Genomic DNA, 14,321 nt, shown 5'->3' on the forward strand with positions numbered 1-14,321 from the left:
ACCAGCATCCCCCAGGTCCTTTCCTGCCAGCAGCTTTCCAGCCAAACATGACAACCACCTACAGAGCCAGCCCGGGCTCTCTCCTTGGCCCTGTTTTCAACCCCTGCTGGTGACACTGTGGGAGGTTGCAGTGCTGCCATCCTCTGCCTCAGTTTCCCGTGTTCTCCCACAGATGAGCAACTTTGGTGGCCATAAAGTCACCATTTGAGTGTGTTCTGGCACTCCTTGTCCCTGCCACACCAAAGAAGATCCTGGCCACATGCTGTCTGTTCATAGGTCCAGAAGAACCGGGTGTGATGCTGTCAGGGTCAAACCTGTGAGTGATGGAGATGCTCCCTCACCCGCCAGCCAACCTGCTCCACACCCAGTCATGAGCCCCCAGCCCTGAGCACAGCTTGTGCCAACCAATGGGACCCACAGCAGAGCCAAACGCATTGGGGTGCCCTGGCCTACAGGACTGCGACACCCACCGAGAGCCTTGCTGCCCTCCTGAGGGTCCATGGCACAGGCTCCCGTGGTTATGTGGCCCTTAGGAACCTCGCTGCCAAGCGCAGCCAAAATTAACCAGCAGTTAATTAACCAGTGAGGTGCTGCCTTCCACCCTCCAGCTTGGCAGGAGTGACCCAAGCCCCAGCTCTCCCAGCCAGTCCGTGCCCAGCCAGCCCCACACTGGCACTGGTGACCACTTGTGCCCTAAGTGGCTGTGGGGAGGATACAGCCTGTCCTGAGGCCAGCAAGGTGCTCAGTGCTCATCTCCCTCCTGCCCACATGAACACACCGGCCTCAGCACAGGCAGCACCCCAGGAAGGAGAGAGCCAGCAGGACCTCAGCCACACCAACCCCCACCCCCTCAGCTCCCCCCGAAGGGACGGTGACAAGGAATGGAGAGCCAGGACAGAGCTGCACGCTCCCAGCCAAATGCTCCTGCCAGGAAAACCTTCCCAGGCACCCTGTCCCCCAGGCAGGAGGTGGATGGATGAGCACACAGAGGAGCAGGTGGGGGTGCAGAAAATCCCTCCCCAGCCAGCAGCTCCCGCTGGGCATCTCAGCAGGAGCCTGATCCAGCCTCAGCATCCACAGCCATCAGCACGAGCTGTGCTGTGCGTGCCAGGAGAGCCGCAGCCACACAGGGACACACACAAAGGGGACCTCGGCTGGAGCGTCTCCACTGCTCCCCTTCCCATCCCTGCCAGGCTGGCAGGCTCTGAAAGCGCTGTCTCCATGGCTGAGCTGCCAGGGAGACCGAGCATCTGGGAAGAGGGCGGGGAGCGGGTCCTGCACCCCGAGGAGCAGGAGCTGAGGGGCAGGAGCTTCGGCAGGCACAAAGGGTGAGCTGTTCTGCACCGCTGCCCTGTGCCAGGCCTGGGGGAGCGGAGGAGGGGCTGGGAGCCAAGTGCCAGGTGGGCACTGTGAGGCAGCTCCACAGGCAGGGTCAGCCTGGGGTCCCTGATCGCAGCAGGCACAGCCTCCCGGGGAGGGAGCTGCCCATCCCAGCATCTCAAGCCCTACAAGAGGCCAGGGGATGGGGTTGACCACACCAGGCACAGCCAGTGTCCCCACTGCAGGGCTGCACACACCACCAGCCTCCTGCACTCCGAAGGGAGGCTGTCTCCTCGCAGGGGACAGCACAGTTTGGCTGACGGGGACTGCTGGGTTCATGTCCTCCTCACCCAACTGCCTCACCTTCCTGTCTCCCAGCCCACCACCATGGCAGCCCCAAGGGGCTCGGAGCATCCTTGGCCCCCAGCACTTTGCCAAAACCATGGCAGCACCCTCCCACAGCCCTCCAGCACAGAGCCAGAGCCATGACAGGTGCACCCCATCAAACTGCCTGTGGGCACATGCTGATGCCATGAAGATTTTTGCCTTTTCTTTTATACCCCTGTTATACCTTTTTACAACTTCTGTACTCTCAGTGCTTTTTGCCTACATTCTTGGACTTGTTTGTCAAGCTAAGAGACTCAACATTTTAGAAGCTTCGTAGCTGAGGATCAGTGTGCCCCAGACCCCAAGGTCCTCTCCAGAACACACACTGTAAACCAAGATAGAACCATCCAGGGGAAGGTTCCTTGGGGAGGGGGGGCTCACTTGAGCCTCTCATTGGGGAATCTTTGATAGATATGCTAATTAGTAAAATCTATAATGTTATACCCAATGTTGGGAGGGGAAGAGAGACAGAGACACAGAGACAGACTCGGCGGAGTGCATCTCGATGCACATGACCTGGATGTGTGCATCTAAGGATCCTTAAAAATAAATACCAAGGTAAAATCCCTTTTCCCCTTCTAACCGTGTATGCCTCTTGATTTTAAGACCAGGAAAAGGCATCATGCCAGGCCATGCCATCCTGCTGGGACACAGCTGCCCTGGCACAGAGACAGAGGGACCCAGACCCATCACCCAGGATCACCCACGTCACACAGGGGCTGTTGCACCTTCCAGGGAACCTGAGAACACACACCTTCCAACATTTCCCAGCGCTGTCAGGGGTCTGTAGGGCAGCTGCTCACAGACTGGGGGGGTCACAAAGAGTTCCTGTCCCTCCGAGACCTCTCTGCAAGCCGCCTGCAAACCCTACAAAGAGCTGTTCCTCTTCCCTCCCAAGGAGGCTGCCCAGCCAGGAAGGGCTGGCTGCCCAGGGAGCAGAGCCAGAGAGCTGGAGAGTGATGGGTGGAAGAGCTCCACGGGACTTTCCCTCTCTGTGCCAGGCCCCAGATGCTCATAGCCACGACCTCTTGTCCACTTTGCCTGCAGAGGGGCAAGGCTGCCCACTGCGATGCTGGGGAAGCACTGCCCCTCACCCAGCCACAGGCACCAGCTGCCGTGGGCTGGCAGAGGCTGGAGCTGGCAGACCCCACCAGGGCACAGCCCAGCTCTGTGAGCCTGTCAGAACAGCTGGGCTGGGCAAGCCCAGACAGCACCTGGCTCTTCTCCCCGCACTGCCTGCACGCATTCTGCTCCCTTCTCTGTTCCCACATCACCTGTGCTCACCCCACTCCCCACATCATCTGCATTCACCCCATTTCCCCTCCCCACACGACCCTGCTCGCACGCCCACATCCCCTCTGCTTGCCCTGCTCCCATCCCCACTCCTCCCATGCCCCATCTCTGCTCCCTCTGCCACCGGCTCCCTCCAGCCTCCCCAGCTCAGAGCTGCAGCAGCACCAGCCCAGCAGCCCAGCCCTGCACACAGCTCCCCGTGCACCTCACTCTCCTCTGCCCCAAGCCTGCCCCCCACGCTTTGCTGCTGCCCTGTCAATCCCACCAAGCAGCCCAGGTCAGCCAGGAGGAGCAGCTCTTACATCCTCTGATGCTCTTCCAGGACATCTCATGGGTCTTGGACAGCCCAGGCACCACAGACCCAGCAGGTGAGGTGGGGTGTGGTACATGGGGTGCAGCACGGCAGTGTGGGGGCACTCAGCTTGGCCAAGCAGCTCCCCAGGGCAGGATCAGAACAACGTTCTCCAGGTTTTCCCACATCTCCAGGCCAACACAGCAAGCATGCCTGGGGCTGCCTGCCCTCACCAGTGGCTCCCCAGGCCCAGACCCCATGGGGGAATCTTCCCCCTTGCCTGGGGAAGGATCTCCCAGCCCCATTCCCCCTGAGCATGGGGGCCCGGGGGAGCGCTGGCTGCCAAGGGCTGGCTCTCTGCACACAGGTTATGTTGGACACAAACCAAGACAAAGTTCAGCATTTAATTACCACGGCAGGGAAGTGGCTCAGCAATCAGAGAAAATTGAATCAGGCTCCCCAGAGACTGCCAGGTCTGGTCAGCAAACGGTCCAATTAAGAGATAAAGCCAGGCACCTCCCAGCAGAAGCAAGCACAGCACAGAGCCCCCCATGCCACTGTGTGTCCCCATCAGACCCTACCGAGGCAGGGGGTGCCACAGCCAGCACGACTGGATCAGCACTGGGCAGCCTGGGGACACCCCATAGAGCTGGGGTGCACCCAGAGGCCCACTGGGCACAGCTCAAAGGGGGGACATGCCTCCACACCACATCCATCCCCCAAGGAAGCCATCCCAATGCCACCCAGCCTGCTCCCCTGCAGGGCAAGCCCCGCTGCCTTGGACCCCAGAGCCCCCTGGGGCTCCCCCTAATCCTACCACTCCAGACTTTCCCAGGCTTAGGGAAACCTTTAAATCAGGCCCTGGCAGGCAGCATGTGCTGCTCATTAGCTCTGGCAGGAGCACGAGGCTCTGAGCTGCACCATCTGCTCTGCGCTGAACCCATCGTGGCGCAGGGATGAGGGATGTGCTGCCTGCACAGGCCAGCACTGGGGACACCCAGCCCTTGGCAGCAGGCATGGACCAGCAGGGGCCAGGGGATGCACGGGATCGTTCTCTGCTCAGCCCAGAGGGGAGCAGGAGCCAGCCCAGTTTGGGATCTCCCTGGACTCCACCTTCAGCCCCATAAGTGACTGATGATACCTCCAGCTCCTCCCAAGGGGAGCACCACGAGGATGTTTGCAAACAACAGACCCAGGACAGTCACCTGTAAAGGGGTGGAGTGTCACAAGACCCCAGGTGGGGTGGGAAACACACGTGTGACAGCACACACGATGTGACACATGCCCCAGCAGGGCCCCCACTCCCCTCCAGCCATGCAGGAACGGCCCCAAAACCACTGGCTCAGCAGCAGTATCAGCAATTAACAGGGAGTTAAAAGGAAACCATTGTTCACCGGTAGACCCTGGGCCTGATCGGCCATCAGCCTGATCCTGCGAAGCACAGACATCCCTGTGGAGACAGACGGACACATTTCCCCACCCAGCTCTGCACCCCAGTACTGAGGCTCCCATTTCCTCCCAAGTCAGTGAATCACATCCACAGGATCTCGCCCTTCCCCAGGTGCCCCTGCAAGGTCCCCACGTCCCACTTCCACCCCAGTACCAGTATGGTGTGCCCATACTGGAGATCAGGCTGCCCTAAAGCCAGCACGCTGGCAGCCCCCAGTGCACTCTGACTGCCACTGGGAAACAACAACCTGACCTTGGCAGAAGATACCACAGCCCACGGGGAACGCCAGAGCAAATTTGCTTGTCTTGCCCACAAGACGCAGAAGTAGATGGCACAAAAGAGGTGCCTCTCCAACCCCTCCCCAAAATACAAATAAACGCCAAGCCCTTGGCCAGCAGGATGGGAGATGCTGTGAAGCACCCAGGAGCAAACCCAGTCCCTCACCTGGGCAAGGAACAGGGAATGTTTTGACCTAATGTCTCCCTCAGGGAGGTGCAGCCTGAGATAATGGATGAGCAGAGACCTCAGCACCACGGACCCAGAGACCCCCTCCCCCATGGAGGGGCTGGGTTGTGCTTTCCAGCCCTGCAGCGCTGGGCCAGGGAACTCAGTGCTTGAAGGCTTAGAGGAAGAGGAGAAGCAGCAGTTCAGCTCCCTGCCAGCATCAGCCAGCATCCCAGACCAGAGCAGGGATGGAGACACCTCACTCTGCCAAATTCAGACACAGGCAGTGGGCAGGAAGGTGTCCACAGCCCCACACAGTTACATGGGGCAGGTGGACCATGGACGGGGAGCTTGGCACCAGGCTCCACTACAGCAAGCTGTGACAAGAAATCATCCCCACCCACGTCAGGCTCCAAGGAGCTGCAGAGCAGGGAAAGGGACTGCACTGGAATCCCCAGGTCCTCGGGCCCGGCTCTGAAGCCTCACTTGGCAATGGGGGTAATGACTGTACGGCATCCGTATGGAGAGGGACAGACTCCAGGCAAGGTGAGGCAGCCTCCACTCACACAGCAGTGCGGTGCCAGTGGGGACACAAGCACGTACCAGGGCAGCACTGGACCGGCTCCTGCTCTGCCCAGAGAGGGAAGGGGTGGTGGGCAGGTGGCCAGTCACTGTCCCTTCCACCAAGGCAAAGTAAAACCCATCAGCAGCTGACCAGGGTGCAGAGTCACCCCCTGCAGACTGATCTCCTGCAGCAGATCCCAGCGGCAGCTGCCCTCACAATCCACCACATCCCAAATCTGGCGGCTGTTTAACCAGTGGCACGGAGTGTTTTGACAGCCTCCAGCAGGAAATAGCCCTGTGGGACCACCGGGGCCAGCCCCCCACCCCCAGCGGGAACAGCAGTACAGCCACTGGCCAGGCCTGGCTCCGTGGTTCACATCGGGCTCGCAGGGGCTATCACCTTCCCTCTCCTGGGGCCAGGAGCCATGTTCCTGACAGCTTTGTTTGGGGCTTCATCTGCAATTTTCTCCTGCCTCCAATTTCACTGCTGAGGCAGCAGCTGGCTCCGTCCTCTGGCTGATCCTTGGGAGGCCCTGGCCTCCCAAGCTCCTGAGGCTCCACGGTGCTCAGTTAAATCCCCTGCCGATGGGTGATGTGTGCAGGCACCAAAAGCCTCCCCAAGCAGCTTTGCTGTGGGCGATGGCGCATCCGGCGGGACCGCGGGGCGCAGCCCTGCTCCCCCCTCGCACCGTCCCCATCCCCTTTCTGACATTTCCGCTGTAAAAGCCGATTGAGAGCCTGATTGAAGCCAGGCACAGAACGCCCTGCACCCACACACCTGGGCTCAGCACTGCCCCAGAGCCCGGGCAGTCCCTGCCCTCCGCGGTCCCCGACACCTCCCTCCAGGCTGGGCAGCCGCTGCCTCGCCGCTCTCTGAACAGCAGCCCCGAGCCACAGCAGGCTGGGAACCCACAAAGCGAAAGCAAAGAGCAGCAGCTCCTCTGGGTGGGTTCAGCCCAGCAGCAAAACAGTCACAGAATGGGGCAGGGGCCGCTGCCAGGGCTGAGTTGCCCTCAGTAGGTGCAAAGGGTGGAGAGAAAGGGGCTGGGGCGCCCACACCGGTGGTCTGCCAGCCCAGCACCCTGAGGATACAGCAGCCTCCTGAGATCTTTCCTTCCGGGGATCAGGGCTGCCCCCTGACCCTGCAGACGGGAGACAGAGCACCCCAGGGCTGTGCCCAACACCAGGATGGGCTGCTCCCCTCCCCCCTTCCCCTTCCCTACCCCTCCCCCTCCAGGAGACAGTCACATCCCATGCCTTGGGGTAGAATTGATTGCCTTATCTCTCCCTGCACGGCCCTGTGACAGCTGAGCAAAGCCAGCCCCACACCAGCAAAGCTGGCAGGAGACAGTGCCCCCCAGGACCACACAAAGGGGCTCCAAGCTACAGCAGCAGCAGCAGGTGACGGTGGGCAGCAGGTACCAGGGCTGCAGCCTCCCTCTCCCCACTGGAGCCCTTGGGCAGCACAGACACTGGCACGAGTTGGGTTCATACCACCTTTCCAGCTGGACCCAAATCCATCCCAGAGAGCTGATGTGGAAGGGCTACAACTTCACTTCCTCGGGGACTGACCCCAGCTGGTTCCAGACACTTTGGATTCACAGAAAGCATCCCAGCAGGCAGAGAGCCCCAGCCGTGTGGCAGTAGAGATGCCAGGACCCTGGCAGGGCTGGAGCCCAGCTGATCCCACCACCAGGCCTTTGCCAGCTCAGCCACTTGGCCGAAGCACTCCCAGGGGTACCCGATGATGAGGGGAGGGGGGACTCCGAGGAGGAGCTGGGAGTCACTCCCCGAGGCATGAGCCAGCACCGGGATGTTGGCGTGGACCACAGAGCATCGCAGCAGGGGCGTCTGCGAGAGCAGCAGAGCACTGGAGGTTGCAGAGTTTAAATAAACTTGAAATACGACTCAACTTCCTTCCCCAATTTCACAAGCTCCGTTTCCTGCGTCTCTGCAGTGGGCCAGGCATGCTCAGTGCCAGGGGCAGCTCTGGCACAGGGGATGCCCCTGTCTCTCTCCGACGAGCCTGCCAGTTTGGAGGTGCCCTCAGGGAGCAGCTCTGCAGCCAGCCAGGCCACTCAGGCCTCCAGCCAAGGAGTTTAATGGTTTCTGGGGTCAATACATGCCATCAGCCCTTCCTGACACTGCAAAACTACTGGGCTGAGCTCTGCTTCCTGCAGCCAGCACAGCGAGTCGCACTCCCCGGCTCACTGTGGCTGCAGGAGCTGCAGCACCTGTCTGCAGTCTTGGAGGGGGCTGTGGCGAGAGGGGCTGCCGAACCTCAAGGCACAAACCTCAAATTTCTGTCCCAAGCCTCAAACCAAGGCTGTGCTCCTAGACAGAGGGCAGGAGTGGGGAGCTGCGGCGCTGGCTGCATTGCAGCCACCCGCTTGAAGGTCACCTCCAAGAAGGAAGCAGCGGCTGCTGTCTGAGGAGGGGTGGCCCCCAGGCCCTGCTCAGCACCATTCTGGCAGGACGCAGCTTCCTGCTGAGGCCGCTGCCCTGGCGCAGGGCACGCGGGCACGGCCTGACTGCGGTGCCAGCTCGGCCCTGCTGGTCCTTCCCCACCCGTGGAGCCACAAGCCACACTTGGGGGTAAGGGGCAAGCAAAGGCAGACCCTGCTGGCAGGGAGGGCAAGGGCCGGGGCAGGATCCAGCCCTGTCCTTGCAGACAGTGCAGGTCTGAGCTGCAGGTACAAGGTATAGGAACAAATCAGCCCCTGAGCCAAGAGGAGCTGCTGGGCCTGCATTTCCTTCTGCTGACAGCAGCGCTGCCGCAGGTACCGGCCATTTCCCTCCCAGCACGTGGGAAGCCTAAATAATGTCCCCGCAGCACAACTGGGGGCTCAGCACCCGGGTTCTTTGGAGCCCAGCACAAATGGGGCAGATGAGGGCCTCGAGGAGAAGATGGGAGCCTGTAAGGCTGAGAGTGAAACACCACAGCATCGCTCCTGCCTTCCCCTGCCACACCAAGACAATCAGCAGGAACTGGGGCACACAGATCCAGCATCTCTGTTCAACTGTCCCTACTCCTCCCACCCTAAGGGCTCTGTGGGACCACAGAGATGGGTCCTGATGGCTCTGGCACCTCTTGACATCAGCTGGATCATCCCCAGCTGTTTGACCCCAGCAAATAACAGTGCATTCCACCAACACCACCCAGTGTCCACCAACACTTCCCAGTGTCCTTGGCTCTTCCCCAGGTCCCACCTTGCTCCCACCAGCAGCACAGACACAGAGACCCCAAAGAAACAGCACAGCTGGCCCATTCATGTTATTAACAAGGGACAAAAGGGGAGCTTTGATCCGTGTCCTGCTGCATCCCAGAAACATTCAATCCCCCCCATGCTCTGATGGCTGAGAGAGGTGGGATCTGGGGCAGGTTTACTTCAAGGGTCTTAGAGAATCCTGCAGCCTGGCTGCTCCACCAGCAGGGTGTCACCAGCACTGACAAAGGAAAACCTCGCTCTCCCCCAAGTCCAGGACAGGAGGGGATCCAGCCCCAGCCCCCCGGGGCTGCTGTGGCAGAAAAGGTGGGTGGTCTGCAGGGAGAACAGTTCAGCCCTTGCACACTCAGCTCAGCATCAGAGCCACCTTGCTGCATGGCGACCTGACGGCTTTGTTTTGCACCCTCCTTGTTCCCAGCCTTGCTCCTTTGTCCTCCCGACTCACCTCCACCACCACATCCCCCCATCTGCCCAGCTCTCACCAGCTGCACTGAGCGGGATGTTGGCTCACTCCCTCAAGGGAGGGGTGGAAGAGGGTTGGACCTCTCCCCCCTCCCTGGTTCCTCACCATGACCACTCCAGCCCCACTGCAATGCTGCATACCCCAGTCGCCTCCCGGCTGCGATCCCCTGCCCCAGCACCAGCCAGCCCAGGACCCCACTGCTGGAAGGGACCTGAGGGATTAGGAGAGCCCAGCAGAAACGACTCCACAGCCGCCATCCCGCGGGGCACCCACCCCATCTCCAGGATGATGTTAAAAGGCATCATCTCGAGAGAATGCAGGATGGAGACGGGAAGAGTCTGGCCAGGAGGAAATCTCCACCCCCAGCGACGGCATTAACTCGGTTCCCAGGTCAGTGTCCTGGCACAGCCACTCGATCTTGGCACAGCCCTCCCTGCCCCTGTGCAGGCACCCCAGCAGCAGCCGCAGCAGGAGCTGCCGTCACTCCTGCAGCTCCCCCATCCTTCACAGCCAAAGCCCGGCCTCGACCCTCGGCCTCTCGAGAGGAGAATGGCAAAAAAATCCCCTCCGGCTGCTCCCAGGGCGAGCGGACTGGAAGGGCAGGGGGGCCGGGAGGTGTGGTGGTGCACACACACGCGTGCACACGCACACAGCCCTGCACATCGGCGTGCACACGCACACACAGCCCCACACCCACCCGCTCTCCCTCCATCACTGCCGCTGCACCAGCAGCATCTTTTGTGCTCCCGCTCCGACCAGGCAGGGCGCGGGCAGTGCCCTCCGAGCCCCGCGCAGTCCCCGCAGCCACCAGCCCTCTCCTGCCCGTGCCGGGGAAACCGGGGACAGACGGGGGGAGGCACGGCGTGCCCGGCCGGGTGGGACGGGCTGCGGGGCCGGGCTCCCGCGGGGTCCGACCTGCTCCCACGCCACGGGCGCGGCAGATGCGACTGCCCCGGCACAGGCACGGGGTGAGCGGGGACCGGCCGGTCCCTTCCCCCGCGTGACGGCGGCTCTGCCGCGACAGGGTCCCGGTCCGGGCAGGGTCCGGCATTGCCGGAATCCGCAATTGCCGGAATCCCGCTCCGTGGGATTCAGATCCCCTCCTTCCCCGGGGACTCCTTCCTCCCGAGGGGCAGGGAGCGGCAGAGCCCCTCCGCCCGTACGGCACGCACCGGCCCGGGCATGGCGCTCACAAAGACGAGGGTGACACTGGGGGGTGTCACCCGTTCCTGCGGGGCTCGGCCTCGCCCGGCCCACGCCCCCCGAGCTCCCGCAGCCCCCCGAGCCCCGGCGGGCTCAGAGGCAGCCAGCAGCTCCTCTGTGAGGTGCGGGTCTGCAGGCGCATTGTTCCCAGCACAAAGGACACCGAGATACCGCATCGTTTCCCACCACCCAGCGGGGGGGGGGGGGGGGGGGGGCGGGCAGGGAGCCCCCACAACCGCCGGCATCCTGGTGACACTTCGGACGGCCAAAGCCACCCGCGCAGCAGCCGGGAACTGCCCAGGCTGGGCGCCAGCCGGCTCTGCAGGTGGAGAAGCCGGGGGCTCCCGGCCTCGCCCTCCGCCGGCCACGGGGGATGGCGGGCGGTGGGGGTGGGTGGAGGGAGAGCAGTGCGGGGCTGCGCGGCGCCGGAGCCGGTGGGGAGAGGGGGGACACATCCCGAAACGGCGGCGAGCGGGGGGTGGGGAGGAGAGCGGCGGAGGGCGCGGGGGGTGCGGCAGAGACCGGCTCGGCGGGGTCTCACTGCCCTGGGGGGGCTCAGAGCCGAGCGGGCACCCACCAACCCCCGCTCGCACCCGCAGCTGCAGCGCCCGCCTCGCCTTTCGGCATCGGTCCCGGGCGCACCGCGCTCCGTGCGCGCCCCCCCCCAGGACGCTCGGCCCTCCCCCGCCGGAAGCAGCGATCCCCGCGCTCACCTCACGGCCACCTTCACGCAGCTGTCCGGGGCCGCCATGGCCCCGCGCCGGCACCGCGGCCGCCGCTGCCCCGGAGCATCCGCGGGGCGGGAGGGGCGGGGCCGCGGGCGGGGCGGGGCCGGGCCAGGTGCGGGGCGGGGCCGGTCCGGGCCACGCCCCCAGAGCCGGAGCGCGGGCACGGGGCGGAGGGAGCGGGATCGCGCTCGGAGGGGGGAGGCGCGCGCACGGACACACGGACACACGGACACACGGACACAGCTGGCACTCGCACTCACTCACGCTCACTCACACTCGTCATTCCGTGCTGCCCCCTGCCAGGCCCGCGGCCCCACCGCCGCCTGCGCTGCTCCGGGCTCTTCTGGGATTTACCGGAGCTGTACCGGGGCTGTACTGAGGGCTGTTCCGGGCTGTACCGAATGGCGTGTTTCCCCGTGGTTGGCATCACTCAGACACCTCCTTGGCTCCGGTGGATCCCGTCCCCTCTGTGTGGTGTTGGGGGTGGCACCATGGAGCAGCAGGATACAAAGCAGGGCGGGGGTGAGCTCAGTGCTCCGGACAGAGCCCCTGGGCCGGGGGTCTGGTAACCGTCTGGGCTGTGCAAGGCTGTGGTGAGGGTCATTCCTAAGAGGACAGGGCATGGGGCCGGTGGCACGGCAGGATGGTGGCCAGGTGCCAGTACGGCTCTCCAGCGTGCACAGTCCGTACTGCGGGGCTGGGGTCCCACACAGCTCAGGGCACTGCCCACAGAGCCGTGCCCACAGGGCCATTGGCTCCATCCTAGGAGCTGGTCCTGGGAGGCTGGTGAGGGAGACACATCCAGAGGCCATCAGGGAGCAGGACTGGAGACGGGCAAGCACTGGGGAGCTGAAGGAGCTTACGGCTTTCCTGAGCTGCATTCGCGTTGCCGGGGCTGATGGCAGCCTGATGCAGACAGGCCCTGGCTCAGCAGGAGAAAGCATCTTCCAGCAGCTGTGGGACCTACAGGGGACTCTGAGCTCTGCAGGTTGGTGTCAATGTCAGGGCAAAGAGCAATGGAGCGTGAGGGCAAACTGAGGCACACAGAGGTTTCTTTTGAGGAGTCCAGGCTGTACCCTGGGAGAAGGATAGCCAGGACATTCCAGCACTGGTGGCCGACAGCCAGTGAGGCAGTGCTGTGCTTGGCCCAGAGCCCAGCGCCTGCCCTCTGTTCTGGAGTCTGGTACCTTCACTTCAGCAGCACTGGCCCTTTACCCCATCCACTCGTGCTCCTCCCAAGGTGCCAGGACCACGGGCCACGTGCGCACAGGACTCTGCATCCCGCAGGAGCTCCTCAGTTCTGCTGGGATGGGTAAGTCCCAGGGCACCGTATGTGGTACAAAATCATGGGGATGAGCAGGACATGGCCTGTCTGTCTTCCTGCAAGGATGTGAGGAGCTAATGTTCCTCTTTCTTTGTCCCATATTTGCAAGGACACCTGGTCCATGATGCAGTTCCCACCCTGAGCTGCTGGTTTTCCTGAGGCTGGACTCTTCCCCACTGAAGCTCTAGGCAGAGAGGGGCAGTGACTGTGCCGTGATGTTGCTCTCTTCCTACTCCCACCCACGTGCCAGCTGTACCACAAATCACATCTGTCCCCCAGTCCAGCTAGAATCACCTTGAGACACACCACACACACCACATGAGGTGGAGCAAATCATCCACTGTGCAGCCCCAGGAGAGGGTGCAGAGGCCCCACCACAGTGGGATTGTCGCCACCATAGTGTCACCCTTCATGTTTAGTCTCCAGTGAGCGCTCACCTGTCTTGGCAAGTGACACACACAGTCCTGCACCTCCCTAAACCCACCAGGAGACCACGACCTCTCACCCCATAACATGTCCTTGACATCCCCTGGCAGAGCAGCTGCCAGAGCCAAAGTGCCAACCCCCGTGCACCTCCATCAGCAGTGGGTGTGAGGGTATGGGTGTGAAAGGGTGCAGGTCCTGCCCCAGGGCAAAGAAGCAAGAGGAAGGGATGCAGCAGTTTCCCCCACAGCATCCATCTCTGCTGGCTGCGTGCTGTAGTGGAAGCTGCACTGCCATGGCCAGGCACCAGGCTGGCTCTGGTGCTCAGGCTGCAGCTGGAACTCAGACTGAGTTAATAAAAGCCATGCTGGGGAGCAGGCTGGCTCATTGATCTGCTCCTCCCCTGGGACCCATCCACTCTCCGCATTTTAATATATATTAGGTGCTCAAGAGTCCCCCAGTTCCCAGTCAGGCTGGGCCAGGGGCCCTCGGGAGCCAGATCCCACCAAAGAGCTGGGCTGGGAGATGGGGCTGCCCCAGTGCTCAGCACCCAGATCCCATGGGGGCACTGTGATCTCTAACACAACGCCTGGGCAGCCCCGAGAGGAGTAACCTCGGCTGCTGCTCGGCACCAGCGCAGGCAGTGCTGGGAGCGCTGCAGGAACAGCTCCACACTCTCCTGGCCCGTGCCCCGCTGAGCTGTGGGGATGGACATCATGGGCTGAACCTTCCCAGAGACTGGGATGGATGCCTGACCCCAAGAGCACAGTGTGGAAATAGTGGAAGGGGCAGAAATGGCATCACAGTATCCAACTCTCCTCTTGGCCAGCCCCCAGGGCTGCTGCCCCAGCCTGAACGTGCTTTCACACCTCTGCCCCATACCCAGGTTCATACACAGCTGGGACAAGGAGCCAAGAAGCCCCCAGGCCCCATTTTGCTGCCCAGCCCTTGGCACATCTCCTCCTCACAGGCCAGACTTGGCTGCAGGCAGGAGGCTGCAGGCTCCAGCAGAGATATGAGGATGCAGGGTCCAGTGCTGGGATATCAGGAGACCCCCAGAGCTTGGCAACCTCAAAATGACTGGACTGGAGGCTGCCACGTGAATCTCTGCCAGCTCTGGCTACACGTGGTCTCGCATTTGCAACCCCCTCCACTGGCTGTGCAGGCAGGGCAGCAGAGGAAGGAGGGGAGGGGGATCCAGAG

General features: G+C 62.6%; 1 protein-coding gene across 5 annotated transcripts in view; it reads right to left on the minus strand.

Annotated features, from left to right (window-relative positions):
* KIF21B (kinesin family member 21B) overlaps positions 1-11,440 on the minus strand; it is a 46,954-nt gene extending 35,514 nt beyond the window's left edge. For all 5 annotated transcript variants that reach the window (XR_007208134.1, XM_048327951.1, XM_048327949.1 and 2 more), the window contains exon 1: positions 11,357-11,440. Coding sequence is in view for 4 of the 5 variants with exons in the window: in XM_048327951.1 (XP_048183908.1) it covers positions 11,357-11,394 (38 nt within the window). In the remaining variant the exon portion in view is untranslated. The remainder of the gene's footprint in view (positions 1-11,356) is intronic.
* Positions 11,441-14,321: the final 2,881 nt, after the last annotated feature.

Source organism: Corvus hawaiiensis, chromosome 24, assembly GCF_020740725.1.
Source record: "Corvus hawaiiensis isolate bCorHaw1 chromosome 24, bCorHaw1.pri.cur, whole genome shotgun sequence".
NCBI classification, from domain to species: domain Eukaryota; kingdom Metazoa; phylum Chordata; class Aves; order Passeriformes; family Corvidae; genus Corvus; species Corvus hawaiiensis.